General features: G+C 46.3%; 1 protein-coding gene across 1 annotated transcript in view; it reads right to left on the bottom strand.

The window, feature by feature from the left end:
- The window catches only part of CLSTN3 (calsyntenin 3), a 35528-nt gene extending 17791 nt beyond the window's left edge, over positions 1-17737 (bottom strand). Inside the window, exons 1-4 of the mRNA XM_035140952.2 lie at positions 17464-17737; positions 9237-9359; positions 4223-4418; positions 1538-1746 (exon numbers count right to left, since the gene is read on the bottom strand). Coding sequence (XP_034996843.1) covers positions 1538-1746; positions 4223-4418; positions 9237-9359; positions 17464-17536 — 601 coding nt within the window. The 5' untranslated portion in view covers positions 17537-17737. The remainder of the gene's footprint in view (positions 1-1537; positions 1747-4222; positions 4419-9236; positions 9360-17463) is intronic.
- Positions 17738-23384: the final 5647 nt, after the last annotated feature.

Raw genomic sequence — 23384 nt, 5'->3', positions numbered from 1 at the left:
GGGAGCTCACCCCGTCACATGGATTCGAACCGCCGACCTTCTGATCAGCAAGCCCTAGGCTCAGTGGTTTTAACCACAGCGCCACCTGGGTCCCTGTGCCACCTGGGTCCCTGTTTTCCAGACAGCACCACAAACCTGCCCTTTACTCTATGTGTGTTTATTGCAGGAAACACTATGGTTATTTATTCAATTTATAGAGTACTATGGTTATTTATTCAATTTATAGAATCACAGAATTGTAGAGTTGGAAGGGATCGCAAGGGCCATCTAGTCCAACCCCCCTGCAATGCAGGAATCTCAACTAAAGCATCCATGACAGGTGGCCATCCAACCTCTGCTTAAAAACCTCCAAGGAAGAAAACACCGCTCTGAAAACGGATGAAAATGACAGGACACATAGGGTTACTACTACTACTGCAAGAGGTTTGACCTCGCCCTCCGCATGTTATATTTTTATGTGCGCGCTAATGTTTATTAATGTTTATTAATGTTTATTAATCTTTATGTGCGCGCTAATGAAGTGCATGGGACAAACAGGTGCGATGGCAGTTAGACATCTACAAACAGGCGATACGCCACAGCGTAAGTGTACACCCAGTGGCTTGCTGCTATAAAACGTGCGGAAAGATCTGTAAAAGTATGAGAATCAGCGTCAATCCTCACAGATGTGACTTGCCTTTAAGTGCTTTCTGAGCAAGTGGCAAGAGCCAAGCTTGCTAGGTCAAATCTCTGCTAAAATTCGCACGCACAACCTGGCAATCTGGTTCCTGTAATATAGTATTTGTTGACCTTGAAGTATGTGCGGATGCAGTCATGCTATACGTTTAGACCAGTATCATACTGCTTTAAACAGGTCTGGCTTCCCCCAAAGAACTCTAGTTTGTAAAAATGTAAGAGGACCCCTATTTCCCTCACAGAGCTCAAATTCCCAGAATTCACTGGGAAGAGGGACTGATTGTTAAACCGCTCTGTTAATTGTTCTGTGAGGGGAATAGGGGGGGTCTCCTAAAAACTCACAAACTTTACAAACTATGGTTCCCAGGATTCTTTGGGGGCAAACCATAGCTGTTCAAAGCTGTGTGATACGAAGTTATATTTGCCATCTCGCAAAAAAAGCAAGTGCCAAACTTGACAATACACTGGAGGTATTGAACTGTTACCTCCATTTGTTTTAAACTGCAAAGCGGCATCAAAGGTAGTGTTCAGAAGTGAGGGCTGCAGCAGAGGTAGGGGCTGTTTAACCTTTATTGTTCATGCCATTTTCCCTCTCAGAACTGCCACCTTCAGATTGTTTTCAAATTTGTGGGTGGAAATATATACTCCTTGCCATTCCTCCCCTGAAACTGGCAGTCCTTCGCCGCTGCTTTTCAGTTTTTTTTAAAAAAATAACATCATCCAGACACACCCAGAGGAACATTTTACATGTTTCCCAAGTATCATCTAGTTTGCCCACAAAACAATTGGTACAATTTTCAAGTCTGCACCAACATTGCTCCATAGTTTCCAGTGTGATTCAGCAGCCTGTTTCAGTTCTCACCATCATTGTCAATCAGGAAGGGGACGTTGGGAGTCAGGATCTCATAGTAGCAGATCTGGCTGTACTGAGGGGAGCAATCGCCATCAATGGCTTCCACACGCAGGATGCGATCGTAGAGCTTCCCTTCTGTCACCGCCACACGGTAAAGGTTCTCCACAAAGACGGGAGCGAACTCGTTGACATCATTCACCCGCACGTGAACTGTGGCCCTGAACAAAGAAGAAAGGTCAGGGGCTCCTTTGTAAAGAAGAGAAATGCTGGGCCTTAAACCTGCCTGTCTTAGGCTGAACCCCTCCATTCAGAAATGGAAGACCTGGCTGTAGTTACTCAATGTTAAGTGAATGTATTCTGCATATGCTCAGGGGCAGTGCTTTTTTCTAAAAAAAACATTTAGGCGTACTCTCATTTTGACTCAAGGAAATCACCATTTTATAGTTCAAATCGGGGGAAATAAAGACAGTAAATGGACAAAAGTACAAATGTTTAGGGGTATGCATACCCCTGCGTCCCCCCAGGGAAAAAAGCACTGCTCAGGGGCATTCTTTTTGGGCAATATACCTCAACGGTGGCTGTTTCCAAGACTGAGTTGCGATAGTTGCTGCTGTATGTTTTCGCAGGGGTGAACTCCCTCTATGAGGATTACTGGTAAACTTTTGGGATGAGGGAAAAAAATCTATGTCCAAGTTGGTAGTCTAAAGATGAAAAGTTTCCTTAGAAAAGTGTTGCCGCTGCTTCAAAGTAATATTGGCTACCCTCAACAATCTAGCCGTGTCGCAGGGACAGAATGCCCCACAGGAATGATACAGAATTAAGACCATTGGTCTTTCCCCCACAGGAAATTCTGTTGCAAGAATGCAACCTGACTCTGAGGTGATGGCAAGACTTTTGGGGGGCGGCGGCGAGGGGCCTTCATCTTTAACGTTAATACTGCCACCCCCAAAATTCCTGCTTCAAAAAGTTGTCCAATTCTAAGAATTTTCAACAGAAGGGATGTTTTATCTGTAGACATGAAATGGATGGCGGTCTCTTCCCCCCCCCCCCGTCCTTCTCTGACAAAAATAAACACCGTTTCCTCACTTCAAGTGGCAGCTGGACTGCCTTCACCAGCTAATCGGTTCTGCCAAAGGGTCAGGGGTGGCGGTAACAGCCCAGCTTTAGTGATAATATGTGGCTCAAATTTAAGTCCTGGGTCAGTTAGGTGCTGCCAACAAGGAGTGTCCCCAACAGTACAAACTACACTTCAGAATGAGAATATGAGCCATCCTACGGATCACAACAGGAGTCTGACCAAACTGCGGGAGGCAGTGGAAGACAGGAGTGCCTGGCGTGCTCTGCTCCATGGGGTCACGAAGAGTCGGACGTGACTAAATGACTAAACAACAAAAATGGATCACAAAAATAAAAGTATGGGAAAGAGAGGGAGTTCCAAAACTGCCCCTTTCAGTAGAACTCTCTTGGGCAGTAGATGCCAGGCAGAAGGCAAGAAAAAGTGGCAGGGGTTAAAATCCCAAAGAAACCTGCAAGAGCTTGTGTGGTGTGTCCAAATGTACAGTGGTACCTTGGTTCTCGAACTTAATCCATTCAGAGAGTCCGTTTGACTCCCAAAACCATTCGAAAACCGAAGCGCGGCTTCCGATTGGCTGCAGGAGCTTCCTGCACTCAACCGGAAGCCGCGGAAGAAATTCGGCTTCTAAAAAATGTTCGCAAACTGGAACACTCACTTCCGGGTTTCTGGCATTCGGAAGCCGATTTGTTCTGAGTACCAAGGTACCACTGTACTGACAGCAGAAGGGCCACCAAAGTAATGCCAGATTTATTTAATAATTTTTTTAAAAAAGCATTGCCTCTACTATATACTTTCAAACATCCCCCAGCCATCTGACATAGATTATTTCACATTTCCAAAAATGAACAGTATTTCTGTGGGGAAGGGGCTCAGTTAAAGACACTATCCCAGTGATGGACAACCTTTTGAGCTTGGTGTGTCAAAATTCGCCAAAAAACCGAGCATAACTCGGGTGGTGTGTCACATCGAGAGAAAAAAACCACAATTTTGCGATATTTATAGTTTAAATAACAAAAATGTATAATTGTAATATATAACAGTATTTAATAAACCAAAAACTAATTATTTAACCAAACCAAACCAAAAACCCCTTATTTATCACAAAGTGCCCAGAGTTGTTGAGCTTTTTGGGGGGAGCTGCTGACCAAAGTTTTGGAGAGTTTTTTGGGGGGGGTGCAAAAGTTGCTTTGCTTTTTTGGGGGGGGGATGCCCAAAAGGTGCTGCGTTTTTTTTTGGGGGGGGGAAGAGAACAGAAAAAAGGACAAATAATACCTTCGCTGGAACTAGCACGCAGCACCGACATAGTCTGCCAAAGCGCCAGAATAAAACAGCATAGAAAGGGTTAAAAACCAATCTCTAGCTACCAGCAACAACAACAAAAAGATCCGGGTTTTAACAGCGGAGACAAGCTGTAGTGTGAGGAGGAGCAGGAGAACAGATGGGAGGGGGGAAACAACAACAGTGCGAATGGGTCGATGGGGCGCGTGCCAGCAGTGAGGGCTCTGCGTGTCACATCTGACACGCGTGTCATAGGTTCGCCATCACTGCACTATCCCATATGATAGCTGCCTAAAAACCTTGCCAGATGAAAAGAGAAACTAACATATAATCAGTCTTACTTGTGGGATTTCTTGGTGTTGGCCCCATCAGGCCCTTCTCCACAGTCGTAAGCCTGGATGGTGAAAGTGTGCTCCTTGTGAGCTTCGCAGTCCACCGGCTCCTTGGCCCGGATCAATCCTTCACCTGTTGCTTTGTCCAGGATCACGGCTTCAAAAGGCACCCCTGCCCCATGGATCCGGAATCCACAGATCTCACCTGGTTTCCCAGAAGGATGAAGCAGACATAGGAAAAAGGGAATGTGAAGAAAGAGCTTATCTCAGAGGCAAATATTCCCGTTTTCCTGCCGGCCACCCACCCACCATTCCGTTGCACCACACATGCTCCCCGCTGCCACAGCAGAAAGTTCCGGATGCCATTAAGGTCAGCCAAGTGGACAGCTAAGAGATTCTGAATCTGAAAGGAAGTTCTACTATTCAAGACCCACTGAAATTAGGGGAAGTGCTTTTCGTGGAGTTCCCCTCAGTGGAGCTGGGAGAATGCCACTCAGGGTTTTCTGCCTCAGACAACCACAACATCTTAGGCCAGACCTGTCACTCAACACATTCCAGATTTCTGCCACAAAGACCCACCTCACACAAAATGGCTGCCGAACGGGAACCATCTGAAACGGCACCCATGGGGGGCAACTGCTGCATCTAGCAACCCGCTTGTATGGAGTCAATTGCCATCATTTCTCCCAACACCACTAAGAAAATTTTTCTGCTGGTGTTTCATTCGTTGGTAGGCTAGACTGGAAAGCCATGTATCTACAGGGGCGGACTTTGGTAATATGATGCCCTAAGTGAGGACAAAATTTGGCATCCCTTAAATATTTCTTATTTTCACAGTAATTCTGTTTGGTACAGTTTACCCATAGATATATAGATAGATACTTTATTGTCATTGTACATAGCACAACGAAATTGAATGCCATTCCATAAAAACAAAACAAAAACACAATTACAGCCACACACACACACCCATCGCAACTCCCCAAGATCATATAATTTAGTTACAACATTTAAGATGGTTATGCTCTTGGATAGAAACTGTTTTTTAATCTATTTGTTCTTGGTTTAATTGTTCTGTATCTCTTGCCCGAAGGCAACGGTGCAAAAAGACTATATCCAGGATGAGATGAATCCTGTAAAATATTATTTGCTTTTTTAAGGCAACGGGAATTGTATAGTTCTTTCAGAGATGGGAGAGGATAACCGATATAATCTTTTGGGCTGTGGTTATGACCTTCTGGAGCACTTTCCTATCCATGACTGTGCAGCTGGAAAACCAAGCACAGATAAAGTATGTATATTTGCCCATATAAATGTAGGTATTATTACTATCACCATCAACCTTTTTGGAGGCCCCCCCCCTCCGCTTGGCATCCTGTGAGGGGGAACCACCCACATTCACGTAATTCTAGCACAGATTGGGTTGCCACCTGCCCATACTGTTTCTGGACTGCGGTTATGACCCTCTGCCAGGATCATCACAGGACACAGTCCCTCTGCCAGAGATACGAGAAAGCGAAAGAAGTCCCAAGGCACTGGATGCCATCAATTTCCCACTACCAGAGAGGTTTCTTTGCCCAATCCCGACAATCCCTGCAGAGGGGAGCACCATCACACTGGGCGGGGTGTGCCAAATTTTGGCGTCGCACTGAAATTTGTGACCCACCACTTATCCCTCCTCAGAAACTCCCCCATTTCTGCGGATCCTGCCTTTATCCGTTCCAAAGGCAGCAGGACCCACAGCCTTACCAGGGGGCATTCCTCAGGAACTAAGTGCAGACCCTGAAGAAGTGTGTATCTGAAGAAGTGTGCATGCACACGAAAGCTCATACCAAAATATAAACTTAGTTGGTCTTTAAGGTGCTACTGAAGGAATTTTTTTATTTTGCTTCGACTCAGACCAACACGGCTACCTACCTGTAACTAAGTGCAGACCCTTTAACTGAGAAGATATCTCTCCTGGGGAGATAGGACCTGAAACACCCTCCCTCCCTCTCCCTGGAAGTCTGTTTCAGCCCTCAGTGGGACCCAGATCACTGTCAATCCAACACCCCAGATAGGTGACTGCTTATCTGGCTGAGGTTCTGCTGGCTAGTCAAACTTTTGTCTCTGGCTTCCACAGTGCACCACCTAAGATTCTGGCTTTGGGCTTCCACTGCACATTCTGCCTAATTCCTGCCAGGCCCTGCAGTCTAGCCTCAGATGGGACTGCAGATTCTCCTCAGCCTGACCCACGGGAAGCAGCTCCTCTGAGGACAGAAGCTCCTCAGCAGAGAAGCTCTTGCCGGTAATAGCCGGAAAACCTATTATGCGCAATGCTTATCCATGTGTGTAATTTAATTTTGATTTTATTATTATTTTATCTAAACAATTTATATACCATTTAACTCTCAGGGACTGTTCAGTTGGTAGAGCAGGAGGTTCTTAATCTCAGAGGTCATGGGTTTGAGCCCCACATTGGGCAAAAGATTCCTGCATTGCAGGGGGTTGGACATCATCATCAGAACCTTTTTTTGCCTCAGCCACTAGCCATAGCAATAAAATAAAATACAGTGTAACTGAATAAAAAAATTCCTTCAGTAGCACCTTAAAGACCAACTAAGTTTATATTTTGGTATGAGCTTTCGTGTGCATGCACACTTCTTCAGATACCTGAAGAAGTATCTGAAGAAGTGTGCATGCACACGAAAGCTCATACCAAAATATAAACTTAGTTGGCTAAGTTTATATTTTGGTATGAGCTTTCGTGTGCATGCACACTTCTTCAGATACCTGAAGAAGTATCTGAAGAAGTGTGCATGCACACGAAAGCTCATACCAAAATATAAACTTAGTTGGTCTTTAAGGTGCTACTGAAGGAATTTTTTTATTTTGCTTCGACTCAGACCAACACGGCTACCTACCTGTAACTAGTGTAACTGAAGATAGAGGTAAAAAACTTCAGCTATACAAAAAATGCATTCTGGAGGCTTACATCAATAATCAAATAATAGATCTTATTCTAATTGCCCCTGATGAAACTTTTGCAGTTTTTGCTGTCGCCTGGTTAACTTGATCTGCTAGAAGAAAGGACACAGTAGCAATGGTTGAGCGACCTTGTGGACCTTCCAACTCTGCAATTCTATGTTGGGAGACCCTTATTCCTCCAACCCCTGAGCTACAATTCTCAGAGTGGTTTAGTAACCATTCCCTCTTCACAGCAACCCTGAAGACCAGGCTTCCTCAACCTTGGCCCTCCAGATGTTTTGAGACTACAATTCCCATCATCCCTGACCACTGGTCCTGCTAGCTAGGGATCATGGGAGTTGTAGGCCAAAAACACCTGGAGGGCCAAGGTTGAGGAAGCCTGCTGAAGACTGTATGGTCAGGCTAACAATTCTCACCAAGAGCTACCAGCACTCTTTGGGGGAAGTCACGGCTGTTCAAAGCGGTATCATATCAGCTTAAATCAGGCTTAGGCAAACCCGGCCCTCCAGATGTTTTGGGACTACAACTCCCATCATCCCTAGCTAACAGGACCAGTGGTCAGGGATGATGGAAATTGTTGTCTCAAAACATCTGGAGGGCAGAGTTTGCCTATGCCTGGTTTAAATGCATGGTGCAAATGTGGGCTTAGTGAGGGGACCTTAAGATTTCAGGAGCGATGCCTGCCCAAGGAGGCAGTAAAGCCCAGAGTCAGTCGGTCATTCTGCAAGAGATTTAGCAGATGAAGCTAAACTCCTGAAACCTTGGATCAAACCCTGAGGTCTGGCAAACATGGGTGGCCATACGCTAAACAGGTCTTGTCCCTTTCACAGTAGTACAGAAGCAGGAATTAAAAACTCCCTCTCCTACACAACTATGAAAGGTGCAATATCCCTGACCTCCTTTGCCTTTCACCACCCTACTTGCTGCTCCAAATGCAGGATTCTCCTGCTAACCTTCTGGCACTCCTTCCGCATGCAAAAGTCGAACTCTTTGAACGCTTTGAGAGAGCATAAATTGCTGCACAAGGAGCATAGTCTGGATCCAGCCCTCAGTTTGGATCTTTTAGGGTCAAGACAGACATTGTGTTAAACGCATGGCTGGCTCTTGCACGCATGTAAGCTTTGGGTAAACTAACTAACAGCCACCAGAGTGCGGAAAGGAAGTGGAATCCAGATGAGGCTATTAAGTGGGGACAAAGGGTTAAATCTCTTCTCTCCCCAAGATGCAATACCAGCCTGGAGCTGGTCCTCCAGCAGCTGCTATTTAGTTAACAAACAAACAAACAAACAAACAAGAAACCATGTAAAGGTGACACTCCGCCTTAAAGACATATCTAGTTTGGCTCTATACAAATATAATGAAAAATATAAAAAGGTAAAGGTAAAGGGACCCCTGACCATCAGGTCCAGTCGTGACCGACTCTGGGGTTGCGCGCTCATCTCGCATTATTGGCCGAGGGAGCCGGCGTATAGCTTCCAGGTCATGTGGCCAGCATGACAAAGCCGCTTCTGGCAACCCAGAGCAGCACATGAAAACGCCATTTACCCTGCTGTAGCGGTTCCTATTTATCTACTTGCATTTTGACGTGCTTTCGAACTGCTAGGTTGGCAGGAGCTGGGACCAAGCAACGGGAGCTCACCCCGTCACAGGGATTCGAACCGCCGACCTTCTGATCAGCAAGCCCTAGGCTCAGTGGTTTAACCACAGCACCACCTGGGTCCCATATAATGAAAAATATACTGGCAGCCTAACACCCAATTTCTCATAAACCTGCCTCCACCAGCCAGCCAGTGAATACAAAAACACTTGGATAACTGACATCCACTTAAAAAAAAAGTACTACAATTGTAATTTAAGCAGTGTGGATCGAATTAAATAAATTTAAAGCAAACATATGCGAGTGACTTGCAAGTTATGATGCCTTCATGCAGTGTACTCAGCAGTACAACCACAAAGTCTCTCACTGCAGCTAAGGCTGCACGGAAACATTATCTAAGAATGCCATTATTCTGCTTTTTGTACCTTCCTCCCACACTTCTTCCTCTCAACCACATACCTGCGTAGCGCAACGGAGCATCTTTGTCCAGAGCAAAGAGTGGGGGGTTCAGCAGGACTGTGTTGTCATTCTCCATGACGATGCCCTGATATTCAGCCTCGATCCATGGCTTGTGCTTGTTGGCTGGGGAAATTTGGGAGCGTAAAAAGGGTGGTAAGCAGGGATAAAACCATTCAGGTATATGCACGAGTTCATGTTCACGTTTTTCCACCCACCTTGCTGGCAGCCCTGCATCCTCCTTGTACCTTTCTTTTATTTATATTCTCCCAACAATTTTTTAAATTGAATTTTAATAAGAACAAACAGGTTTAAGAAATAAAGGAGGGTGGTGTTTTTTTTTCATTTGAAAAAGGTCAAGTTGCCACGATTGCCAAGTATAGGATACAGCTATATGCAGTGTTTTTTTTAAAAAAATAATGTTTAGGTACTCTCATTTTAACTCAAGGAAATCACCATTTTATAGTTCAAATCGGGGAAAATAAATTTACTGTAATGGACAAAAGTACAGTACAAAGATTCACAAAATGTTTAGGGGTATGCATATCCCTGCGTCCCTGCAGAAAAAAAAGCACTGGCTATATGATTTACTGAGTCAATAATAAAACGTACCAGGAAAGCAGGATGTGTCCTTATAATTACAGAGGGCTTCATGGTCTAAATCAGAACAATTGCAAATTTTTATTTCAAAAAGGAAGATTAAAAAATAACCCTGGACTGTAGTAAATGCAGGAAGTCACATAGCCCTGTAGTTCCTACGTTCCTGAGCCACAGCTTTTGTATATAAAATAAGATGAGACCAAATGGCAGAGAAGCTATCTCGAGCAATTTGTCCCCTGGACACTTCTAGCTTAACGCAGGATTTTTTCAATGAAGATTTTCCAAGTCCTTGTACCTTTTCCTCAGGATACAGTTCTACTTTTCACAAGAACAGAGAAAATACTTGAGGGGAACCCAGTAACCCCCCCCCCCAAATAAATAAATAAAAAATCAGCTGAGGTTATTAATGGCTGTGAGTGCAGTCCCATCTATATTAAACGTAATACGTTCCACTGAAACAGTTTGACTTACTTCTGAGAAAACAAGGATGGGATTGGGGTGAGCATTCCGTGGAAAGCAACGGGATGTAAATTAATTGCAAATGAGGATATAACTAGCTTTAATTGGATTTAGGGACTCTGGATTAAGGTCGGCATGTTCAGCAGTCGGCTGATCAAATATTGTTCAATGTTCCAAGAATGCCACTGTCTGGATCCTTGCAGTTTTTATTTTATCATAGTGTCAAGTGCACAGATAGCTCAGATGGTTAGAGCATGATGCTGATCATGCCAAGGTTGCAGGTTTGATCCTCAATCCTAGGGGATAGCTGCATATTCCTGCATTGCAGGGGGCTGGACTAGATGTTCCTCAGGGTCCCTTCCAACTCTACAAATCTATGATTCTATGTGTTAGCAAGGTCCCCTCGCCCTGTAGCAGTCAGAGGCAAACTAAGAGGCATAGCACAGCTTCTCCCAATGGCTGCCTGCCATGCCTGCGGGTGTCTCCAAACAGGGACACATTTCAACAATGGCTAGAGTGCCAAACTAGGAGCTGGGAGTCCAGGGTTCAAATCCCCACTCAGCCATGAAGATCATTGGGTGACCTTGGGCCGGTCACTGCCTCTCAGCCTAACTTACCTAACAAGGTTGTTGTGGGGAGAAGCATGTACACCACCTTGAGCTCCTTAGCGGAAAAAAGGTGGGAGATAAATGCGATAGATACATAGATAGATAGATAGATAGATAGATAGATAGATAGATAGATAGATAGATAGACAGAGAGAGGCCACTGTCGAAGGGGCTGAGTGGCCTTGAACCTCCCTAGGATGAAGCTGAGCCAAACATAAACTCTCAGCCTGGCCTAATTAACAGGGTTGTTGTGGGGATAAACCTTGGGGGTAAAATAAAATATGTAATGAAAATAAATAATTCACGGCATATATTTTTTTACGTTAACAACATTATTTTACAAAAGCAGGGTTCCGTTTTGGGAATTTTTGTTAAAGTGATTATTAATGTCAGTATCAAACCTACTGGTGGTTCTACATTGTTCTCATAATGTCAAAAGCTTTAGAGATAGTTGATCATGATTTGTCAATATTTGACGGGGCAGCTCCTCAACCTTTTTCAGCATCTAGACAATGTTTTTTGTTTGTTTAATCCTTTTATTTCTATATATGCACACAAACCAACCATGCCAACAACATTCTGCCCAGAAAGATCCTTACTCAAAGCATCTGATGATGCAATAACAACAACAATAATAAAGTATCCTGAAATCTCGTAAATCTCGTGGTTTGACATTTATTTGATGGGGTTGAGGATGTGGAAGCTTGGGAGTTTTTGCCCTGCATTTCGAGAAAATGATTGCGGAATGACGGAAAGCTATCTATTAAAAAAAAATCCCGAAACCCATCTGTTTGCTTTGACACAATAAGAAGCTTAAAAATAGAACCTTCGGCAACTCGCAAATCATCACCCTCATTCTAGGCAGTGCCATCGATATATTTCACATGCAACCAATAATTTCATAAGCAGACCATCAGATCCCTGCCTGTAAGGAGCTTACAACTCCTGTGTTTCAACAGCAGACAAGAGGATAGAAGGAAAAGTGAAGAGTAACATTGAGGGAAGGGTGCGTGAGAGCAAACGCAGTCGTCCTTAGCTAGTTTTGATTGGAAATGAGGACTAAAGGGTTATGCCTAAGAGACCCCCAAGGAGAAAAGCAGGTTTTTATCATTCACGTCGGAGGCCTTAAGATCATAGCTGCCAAGTTTTCCCTTTTCTCGCGAGGAAGCCTATTCAGCATAATGGAAAATCCCTTAAAAAAAGGGATAACTTGGCAGCTATGCTTAAGATACACCCCCCCCCCGAAATAGCCTCAGCTCAGCTTTCTCCATGCATCATCCACCCGTCCCAATATCCCTTGCTCTGCCCTGGCATGTGCCATATTCCCCTTGGCCCCTCCTTGTTGCCCAAAGCGCTAATCCTGTTGGCTGGATCCGGTCCAGGCTCAACATTGAGGCAGCAGCCGGCAGGAGGCTCTGAAAAATGTCACAGGCCCAGAAATAGCAAATTAATCTTTATCACACAACCTCCAGGGCAAGGAAAACAAGAGGAAGGTTTGGGGGGGGGGTGAAGAGAGAATATACAGAAAGGGAGAATTGCTATAAATTAACACGCTCCCTCCCCACCAACCAATCCCTGGTAAAATTGGGTCTCTGGGATTAGATCACAATGGCCTAGTTGCGACCCCCCCAGCTCACGAGCTCATCCCTCACAGAGGCAACAGGGCTCTGTCCATTCACAACTGAGCAACGCTATAAAGCCCTTGGGAAGATATTCAGAATATTCAGATATTCACACAGCAGCAAAATGTGGATTTGCACCAGCCTGTCTCTCCACTGATGTACGGGCATCTACACAATGTCCTCCTCATTCCAGTGTTGTCCCAGACCTTTCCCTATTTAAATGCCGGGGTTTTCAATCCCTGGAAAGTCCCAACTGGAAAAACCTGAATTTAAAGGTGGAAATGCCCAGAACAACACAGGGACGGGGGTCCACATTTTGTTTCCAGTATCGACAAGCCCAATGTCTCAAAAGCATCTACCCTTAGGGGATATTCCCTCCTCAGTATTTCCCCAGTTCTTGCAGTGAACCACCCCATAGCCTTATGGTGTGAAACTGGCATTAGTGGTGACCCTAATACTCTGGGTTTTTATACAGGGCCAGCCCTGCCATTAGACAAAATGTGGCAACCACCTCAGGCTGCAGATGCTGGAGGGCCAGCACATCTCTAAGCTAGCCAACTGCCCCCAAGGTGTGCTGGAAAAATACAGTTCTCTTGCCAGTGTTGAAATGAGATTCAGCGGCTCTGCCACTTGGGTTCTGTACTTGGACTAGGGAGGGGCATCATCTGTCCTTGGCCTCAGGCAGTGAAAGGTCACAGGTCAGCCCTAAGCCCATTTATGCTTACTGAGGATTTCCACAAGTGTTCCTTATAAGGATGCCATTTTGAGACATTGATTCAGAAAAAAGAAGTTTGCCTCTTTTCTAGAGTGGGAGGCTGATACGCCTGAATCACTGAATCCAGTGATAATTTCATCTGCTTAAACCTCCCTGAAATGAAGAGTTTTTGCAGCACCAAAGCATGAAACTTATGAAGGTGATCTTCCTGGCAGAGTGGAGTCATTGCTAATTAGTGGAACTTTATTTCCGCAAATACAGAATGGGAGACACCTGGCTTGAGAGCAGTACATGTGAAAAGGATCTAGGAGTCCTGGTAGACCACAAACTTGACATGAGTCAACAGTGTGATGCAGCAGCTAAAAAAGCCAATGCAATTCTGGGCTGCATCAATAGGAGTATAGCATCTAAATCAAGGGAAGTAATAGTACCACTATATTCTGCTCTGGTCAGACCTCACCTGGAGTACTGTGTCCAGTTCTGGGCACCACAGTTCAAGAAGGATACTGACAAGCTGGAACGTGTCCAGAGGAGGGCAACCAAAATGGTCAAAGGCCTGGAAACAATGCCTTATGAGGAACGGCATAGGGTATGTTTAGCCTGGAGAAGAGAAGGTTAAGGGGTGATATGATAGCCATGTTCAAATATATAAAAGGATGTCATATAGAGGAGGGTGAAAGGTTGTTTTCTGCTGCTCCAGAGAAGCGGACACGGAGCAATGGATTCAAAGTACAAGAAAGAAGATTCCACCTAAACATTAGGAAGAACTTCCTGACAGTAAGAGCTGTTTGACAGTGGAATTTGCTGCCAAGAAGTGTGGTGGAGTATACTTCTTTGGAGGTCTTTAAGCAGAGGCTTGACAGCCATATGTCAAGAATGCTTTGATGGTGTTTCCTGCTTGGCAGGGGTTTGGACTGGATGGCCCTTGTGGTCTCTTCCAACTCTATGATTCTATGATTTCTCTCTCTTTATTTTAATCTCGTCTATTTCTTCTTTTCTTCTTCTTCTTCTTCTTCTTCTTCTTCTTCTTCTTCTTCTTCTTCTTCTTCTTCTTCTTCTTCTTCTTCTTCCTCTCTCTCTCTTCTTCCTGCTTTTCTTTCTTTCTCTTTTCACCTGTTTCTATTGTATTTAGATCACTGTTTTAGTTTTGGACAAATATATATATATATATATATATATGATATTAAGTTTTGCATTTTTCTTTATGAATCCTAATAAAATTTATTCAAAGAAAGAAAGAGAATGCCATTTGGCTTTTCCAGCAAAACGTCTTAGGCCAGTCCTTATGCCAGGCACCAAGGCCATCCTGATGTGAGAGAACTGTGCGACCTCCAAGCCAGGCACTGTATCTACAGCTGTTACCATTTGTGCAATGACCACAGCACCTCAAAAAAGCACCATCAAGGTCAAAAAAAAGGGATGCAGACATGTACACAGCTGCCATGTGGAGCAAGCAGTCCATGCAAATGGAGCCAGGCCCAGATGCAAGTCCACTGATGGCTCCGTATCTCCTGAGGGTCTCCCATGGGGCACTGCCTGCCTATGGATCCATGCCAATTCCAGGGATGCTGAGCAGGGTGGAGAGAAAAAGAGATAGAAGAAAATCCACTCTGTCATAATAACACCAGAACTGGAGAGCTCTAGTGAACATGGTTTGCAAGAAAGGAACACCCTTCCTTACAGAATTCATTACAAGATGTAGTGTGGTAACAGCCATTAGCTTTGATGACAGGCTCGGCCCTACCATAAGGCAGAGGGAGGCTGCTGCCTCAGGCAGCAGATGCTGGGGGTGTGGTGGTGGATGCCAGCAAAGTGTTGGGACGATAGATCTCTGTGCGCCAGAGACATATCAAGCCAGCCTGCTGTCCTGAGGTATGGCAGAAGCTGCAGCCGCACCACCACCAGTGTTGAAACAAGATTCAGTTGCCTGTCCAGTTTTGTTACATGGAACCAAAGGAGGGGAGAGCCACAGAGTCCTTTGCCTCAGGCAGCAAAATGTATTGGGACAGCCTTGTTTGACAGCTTTTGAACAGCCTGGGACAGAGGTGTGCCATCTTCTCAAGTTGATTGAGGGGGCCAGACACGATGTCCTGATGTTGCGTGTGCACGACATCACAAGGACGCCCTCTGAACACTGAGGGGCCCCGGCCTCCTCAAAAAAACAGCAACCATGGAGGGGACTGCCTCAGCCCCTAGGAGCTGGTGCATATGGCATTGGACAAATTCAGCAGGATAAGGTTAGGTCTATCACATCACCGGTGATGGTAGCTTTGAGTGTGCCTTTGAGTACCAGAGGCTGAGGGCAAAACACGAGAGAGGGGGGGGGAGAGGGAGAGGGAGGCCATCACTAGGCTCTACTCCCAACAATGGAAAATAAATACCAGTAGACCCTAGAGGATGGTCTTGATCCAGAAAGGCAGTTCTTTTGCACTTATATTCTTGTGCATGTCTAGCATTCAATACCAGCTCCGAGGAAGAATAGATGTGCAAAACCTGGGATGGAATACTGGCGTGTGTGTGTGTGTTTGTGTGTGTGTGTGTGTTGGAGAATGGGGAAGGAAGCCACAGGGGGTCTGCAAGGTAGGATATTCATCTCACCAAATTGATTTCAAGGTTGTCGTATTAAAAAACAAAAACCCAGCAGAACATCTACTATTTCCCCTTTCTTGCTAGTATGCTGCTATTTCTTGCTTGTGTGACTTGCCACAATCCTGCATACCCTAAAATGGAACACACACATTCCGATCTCACACCCTGTTCTGGAGTCCCCATATATTGCCCCTTGCCACCACCCCACCAATAGAAAACAGGAATTTGCTGCTGTGCAAGATACCCCTGTTGCTGGGGTAACAAGCAAGGTAGCAGAGGATTAAATCCTTTACTTTTCCCGTCTGCCACTTGAAGAGCCCTTGGTGATTTCTTCAGAAGAGGCTTTTTTTTTTTTTCCTTTTCCAATTGGGGACTTGGGCGGATTCTGAACCTCCCTGAGAAATTCCAATGAAGAGGCCAAGCCAGGCACCCGTGGCTGCATCGTGTGCTCAGAATTGGGTATCAGGGAGAGCAAGAATATCTATTCCACTTGATCTGCAAAACCAACAGGCATGCTGAATCCCAATGCTGCTGCAGAGCTCCCCCCAGCTCCCCCCCTCTCTCACACACACACAAGGTTTGAGGCAGGAGAGTAGTGGCAACAGAAATCAAGACTCCTTAGCACTCTCCATCCTTCCTTCTGCTGCATGCGATGGCAAAGAATCTCCTCCATCCCACCCGCAAATGTTTAGGTTCTGCCTTTTCCCCTTTCCTGAGTTTTGCACACCTTTCTACCCCCCCCCCCAGACTTTTTCTTGTGTTGCTGGTGCCCACGACCACAGATCTTGTAACCTCCCTCCCTCTTTCTCACACACACAGATGCGTGTGTGCGTGTTTCCAAGGTCCGTGCCTCGAATGCTGAAGCTGTTGCACCGTGCTCTGCAGCTCCCCGTTTAGCTCTGCAGCTTCCCCCCCCCCGCTCTGTCCCCACCCTCCTCAAATAGATTATAGATTTCTCCATAATTAATCCGACAGACAGGCGAACAAACTAGGACCTAAGGCTGTGAAAGAGGCAACCCGGGGAGAGATGGGGAGGCTGGCTTGGGTGCTGTACAGAGAAGAAGCGCATCCATCGGGGAGATGGGCAAACAGCCACAGAAGAGGGGGCAGCTAAAGAAGAAGCCCCATGGCGTTTCGAATCGATATGGGCTTGAAAACATGGGCTGGGCGTGTGCCAACGGATAGGCGAGGGAAGGAGGGAGGGAGGTGGGTGGGTGGGTGGCAGATAAACAGGAGAGTCACACAAGTGGGTGCAGCAGGAAAGGACTTGAAGCTGCAAGGGGAGCGAGCTGGTGGGAAGACGGAGAGCGAGCAGCGGCAAAGGGGCGATTGCTGGCTGGGCTGGGCCCCGAGAGGGCGGCGGGGGGAGCCTCTGCCCAGCTCCGTCTCTGCACACACACACCCCGCAGCCCCAGGGATGGACGGGTGGAAGTGGAGCCACTGTAACAGCTGCGCGCCCGGTCGGACCAGATGGCTGGCTAGGATCGGGGAGGCGCGGGCGGAGGGCGCAAACCACCCACCCGCGCGCCTGCCTTCCCTCTTCCTCCTCCTCCTCCTCCACCTCGGGGAGCCCTGGTACTTCTTGCTCGCCCGCCGTCGAGGAGCTTCCCCGCTCACACGCCCTCTCGCGCGCTCACCTTTGTTGCCGAGGGCGCAAGCGAGGACGAGCAGGACGAGGGGGAGCGCGGCGAGGGGCTGCCCCCTGCCCATCTTGGACGACGACCCCAGCGGGACGCGCGCTCCGGCCGCTCGCAGAGGTGGCTTGGCGGTCGCCTCGCCCTCGCGCCTGCTCCCACCCCACCTCACCCCGCCCCGGCTCCAGCAGGCGCGGGCTGTCGAGGAGGCGCTCGCTTCGCGGGGGACCGACCGAGCGCAGGGGAGACGGAGGGCAGCTCCCGTTCGCTGCTTCGCGCTGCCTTCACTGCCCCAGCCCAGCCCAGCCAGCCCAGCCCCTGTACTGCAGCATGATGTCAGCAGCGCCCGACGCTGATTGATGGGCGCTAGCAGCCAATGCGAGGGGCGCCGGAGCCAGGTGCTGCAGGAGAGGGAGGGGACCAAGGTTGGGCGGGGGGCGAGGGGGAGGGTTCCCGGGTTTTTTCCTCTCTGGGGAATGAGGGAGGCGGGTTCCTGCGCGCGAGCCGTGGGCCGTCGAGGCTGCTGGGCTGGGAACTTTAGAGGGGACTTCAGCCGAGTTGGGGCGTCTTAGCGTAGCTGGACCATAAAGAAGGCTGATCTTCGAAGAATTGATGCTTTTGAATTATGGTGCTGGAGGAGACTCTTGAGAGTTCCATGGACTGCAAGAAAATCAAACCTATCTATTCTTGAGGAAATCAGCCCTGAGTGCTCACTGGAAGGACAGATCCTGAAGCTGAGGCTCCAAGACTTTAGCCACCTTATGAGAAGAGAAGACTTCCTGGAAAAGACCCTGATTTTGGGAAAGATGGAGGGCACAAGGAGAAGGGGACGACAGAGGACAAGATGGTTGGACAGTGTTCTCGAAGCTACCAAACTGCGGGAGGCAGTGGAAGACAAGAGTGTCTGGCGTGCTCTGGTCCATGGGGTCACGAAGAGTCGGACACGACTAAATGACTAAACAAAGTACAAAGCGCAGCTCATTCTCCCCGGGTTCTCCACTCCATAGCTGGTATGGAGCTGCGGAGAGAGAAAGCGGCCTACAAATAGCTTGTGTTATTTATTAAATTTGTATGCCGCCCTTCACCTGTAGGTCTCAGGGCGGTTCACAACTTGAGAATATGAGATAAAAACACCGAATGCATAATAAAGACAAGAAACAAGAACAAAATAAACCAATCACCCCCTCATACCGCAAACACATTAAAAAGGATATACAGTAGGATAGTGGTTCTCCCAGGATGGCAAGTGTGGCAAGGACAATCAAAGAAACATTTGAACATTTCTGTGTACTATAGAATAGCACCCAAATAATTTTTCTTGGACATACAACCAGAAACAGCATCCACACCTCTCTTCAGATTCATCGGCTATTCTTCTACAGTTCTCCTCAACATATTAATGTGAACAGGGATTTTCAACTCTGACAAATATGAAACATCAGAAAAGGGAAATACTTCTTGGTGTCGATGAGGAGATGAGAATTTGTCTCATCAGACCTCATATAAATGAGATTACCTGGCAAAAGCTCACACCTCTCATGGAGTTTGTATACATACTCAAAGTACATATGGAAAAGCCTTGTTCATAATTACATTTTGGGGGTGACTCAAGTCCTTACGTAACTGTCCCATGGTTATATTATAAAGTAGTTGTGTTCTATGTTACAAATCAAGCACTTCTAGAAGTTGTTTCTTTTTTGTTTACCAACATCTTATTTTTAAAAAAGCATTTAGTATGGCACAAGCAATTTTTTATTCTGAAAGTGTGCCCCCCCTAAGGTAAAATAACAAAATTCCTTCAGTAGCACCTTAAAGACCAACTAAGTTTTTATTTTGGTATGAGCTTTCGTGTGCATGCACGCTTCTTCAGATACACTTGAAACAGAAACCAAGGTAAAGTTTGAGAACCACTGATATAGGATGTTAGTCATATAGCTGTATGCCAGAGGCATGGCACTATTAGAAGGTGGATTCTTCCTGGGCTGGAGAGTACCTGGTCTTCCCTTGATAAGGTTCACACAGTTGCTTGTGTTTCTGCCACTCTTATTTAGGGTAGGGGCAGAGCTTCTTGGCATCCTGAGAGGCAAATTGGCCACACTGTATTCAGTGCTGGCAAATGTGCTTGGTGCTGTATAGAACACAGGGCTGTGTAGGTTCACATGTGTAGGTACGCAGTACAATCTTTCATCGGCTCAACACACAGCACTTGATTTCTGTAAGGTGACAGTGTGTGCTGCCTCCACTAGAGAAACCTTCTTTGGCTTCATGTGACGCAAAGGGTCTGATCTACTGTGAAACTGATGAAGATTAAGCTTCAGGGACTCTAACCTCAGAGGGGTGCCCACTTTAGTCCACATTGGTTTAAATTGTTGCGTATTGTAGACACGACTCGAAAACTACAAGGCATAGCAAATTTTTGTTTCCACCAATAACTTGGACACGTGAGATAATCCAGCACAGCAGTCTTAATCAAAATCTGAGATGCAGTTTTTAATAATAATAATAATAAATGTGGTGATCTGTCATGGAGCAACCCCATTGAAGAAGATATGGTAACTCGTTGCTGGTTGCAAAGCGCCCCCCATAACAGTTCAAGCTTCAGAGCCCCCAAAATGTAGGTCCGCCACTGGTGTGACATCAGGTAAAAAGGTAAAGGTAAAGGACCCATGGACAGTTAAGTCTAGTCAAAGGCAACTATGGGGTGCTCATCTTGCTTTCAGGCCAAGGGAGCCAGCGTTTGCCCACAGACAGCTTTCCGGGTCATGTGGCCAGCATGACTAAACCGCTTCTGGTGCAACGGAACACCGTGACAGAAGCCAGCGTGCACGGAAATGCCATTTACCTTCCCATGGCAGCGGTACCTATTTATCTACTTGCACTGGTATGCTTTCAAACTGCTAGGTTGGCAGGAGCTGGGACAGAGCAACGGGAGCTCACCCCGTCACAGAGATTCAAACCACTGACCTTCTGATTGGCAAGCCCAAGAGGCTCAGTGGTTTAGAAGACCACAGCGCCACCCACGTCATCAGGTGAGATGTACTGAAAACCCCTGCCTGGCACGATCTCTGGTGGATCATTCACACATGAAAGTCGCCACATATGATAATAGAATTGTTGGAAGGGACCATGAGGGTCTCCTAGGATATCTGCCATCACAAAGTGATGGTCATGTGTGTGAATCAGCCCTTAGATATTGCATGATCCCAGGGTAGAGGCGGTTTTAGGGTAGCATGACTGGTTCAGCCACACTGGGTGCCGGCACCGCAGGAGGCGCCGCAACAATGATGTAGAATGGAGTGTGAGAGGTAGGAGGCGCCAAATTTTAGCATCGCACAGGATGCTGCTGAAATTTGAGAGCCCAAAGTTCACCCCTGATAAACAGCAGCTCACACTTCTGCAATGTATGATAACTTGAATGACAGTGGGTGAGCACTGACATTTAATGTGGATAGCGAGCCTCCTGCCTCTCCATTAATTCTCCATTGTCCATGCGACAGTCTCCTCCAAATAATAATAATAATAATAATAATAATAATAATAATAATAATAATAATAATATATTTATACCCCGCCCATCTGGCAGGGCTTCCCCAGCCACTCTGGGCGGCTTCCATCAGAACATTAAAAGACAAGTGTGCCTTTTGTTATAAGAATTTTGAGGATATATATATATATATATATATATATATATATATATATATATATAAATAAAATAATTGTTCATAAAACATGTACATGAATGTACAGAAACATGTCTGAAGCAGCACAGGAAGACAGGCCTGACTGACACCATTTTGACTCTCTCTCTCTGACCAGGTGTTCCTCTGCAAGGAAGAAGGGGGGTGGGGGGAACCTTCTCATTGTCTCAGGAATTAAAGTGATAATCCCTGGCATCCTGATACCTGGGTGCCAGACAAAAGGGTGTGATTAACTTGGCTGGGAAACAGGGAAATGTAAATATCTCTCTCTTTTGTTGATTAGGTTTGGGGGGCAGGGGGCAGGGTCCAGGATGCTCAGATTACTGCCACCAGACCTCCCCTTTCATGATGTACCTATGATGAATCTAGGGAGGGGGGGTCTTGGGCTACACCCCTTCTGTGACATATGGATGATGCTTCTGGGGGGTGGGCTGAAACCAATTTCAAATTTCTTTTTAAGGACAAGACACCTTTGTTTGGGTTCCTTCCTTGTTCTCCTGCGTGAGAGGAAAGACCCTGTTGCAACAGCGAAAATAAAAGTGCCTTGCTTCGTACGTCCTGGTTTGGTCCCTGTTATTTGGTGGGCAGGAGACGCTTAAATTCGTCTGCTTGCCTGGATCCTTGGGCTCTCCCTGGGTCAGGATCCATTTCTCTGGGTTCATAGGAACCAGCTTAAATTTTACTTCAATTTGCACACTTTCCCCTCTCACAATCCATATTCTTCCATACCCTCTCCTTTTCAGAGGCATGATAAAATCCAGACTGAGATTTAACGAGAAGTGTGAGGAACATGGGCGTACTAGGCAGGGGGACAGCTGTCCTCGCCCATCAAGAAAAACTATAGAAATATTTAACTCACGGATCAATCACATTGGTTCTGCCTCCCCTAATAAAGTCCTCCCCCCCCCCAAAAAAACCCTGGTTATGCCCAGGCCGTGATTTGAAGGAACATGTCCTATGGATAACAGAGAATTAATGGAAGTACAAGATGAGCCCCAAGTCACTGCATAATATTGAAAATGGTGGTGTTACGTCTGCAATGACTCATTCACACATACAGCCATCAAGTCAACTGAATTTGCATGTGTGAATGAGCCTGAAGAACATGCCAGACTGACAAATGGGGGCTGGGTGGGAGAGAACTCTCTATGGCATAGGAGGCGGAAGGAAGAAGGTACAAAGGGAATCCATGCTCTGTGTACATATGTTGTTGTTGTTTAGTCGTTTAGTCGTGTCCGACTCTTCGTGACCCCATGGACCATAGCACGCCAGGCACTCCTGTCTTGCACTGCCTCCCGCAGTTTGGTCAAACTCATGTTCGTAGCTTCGAGAACACTGTCCAACCATCTCGTCCTCTGTCGTCCCCTTCTCCTAGTGCCCTCCATCTTTCCCAACATCAGGGTCTTTTCCAAGGATTCTTCTCTTCTCATGAGGTGGCCAAAGTATTGGAGCCTCAGCTTCACGATCTGTCCTTCCAGGGAGCACTCAGGGCTGATTTCCTTAAGAATGGATAGGTTTGATCTTCTAGCAGTCCATGGGACTCTCAAGAGTCTCCTCCAGCACCATAATTCAAAAGCATCAATTCTTCGACGATCAGCCTTCTTTATGGTCCAGCTCTCACTTCCATACATCACTACTGGGAAAACCATAGCTTTAACTATACGGACCTTTGTCGGCAAAGTGATGTCTCTGCTTTTTAAGATGCTGTCTAGGTTTGTCATTGCTTTTCTCCCAAGAAGCAGGCGTCTTTTAATTTCGTGACTGCTGTCACCATCTGCAGTGATCAAGGAGCCCAAGAAAGTAAAATCTCTCACTGCCTCCATTTCTTCCCCTTCTATTTGCCAGGAGGTGATGGGACCAGTGGCCATGATCTTGGTTTTTTTGATGTTGAGCTTCAGACCATATTTTGCGCTCTCCTCTTTCACCCTCATTAAAAGGTTCTTTAATTCCTCCTCGCTTTCTGCCATCAAGGTTGTGTCATCTGCATATCTGAGGTTGTTGATATTTCTTCCGGCAATCTTAATTCCGGCTTGGGATTCATCTAGTCCAGCCTTTCGCATGATGAATTCTGCATATAAGTTAAATAAGCAGGGAGACAATATACAACCTTGTCGTACTCCTTTCCCAATTTTGAACCAATCAGTTGTTCCATATCCAGTTCTAACTGTAGCTTCTTGTCCCACATAGAGATTTCTCAGGAGACAGATGAGGTGATCAGGCACTCCC

The sequence above is a fragment of the Zootoca vivipara genome, chromosome 16, assembly GCF_963506605.1.
Source record: "Zootoca vivipara chromosome 16, rZooViv1.1, whole genome shotgun sequence".
Classification (NCBI taxonomy): Eukaryota; Metazoa; Chordata; class Lepidosauria; order Squamata; family Lacertidae; genus Zootoca; species Zootoca vivipara.
This window is presented reverse-complemented; position numbering and strand designations above follow the sequence as displayed.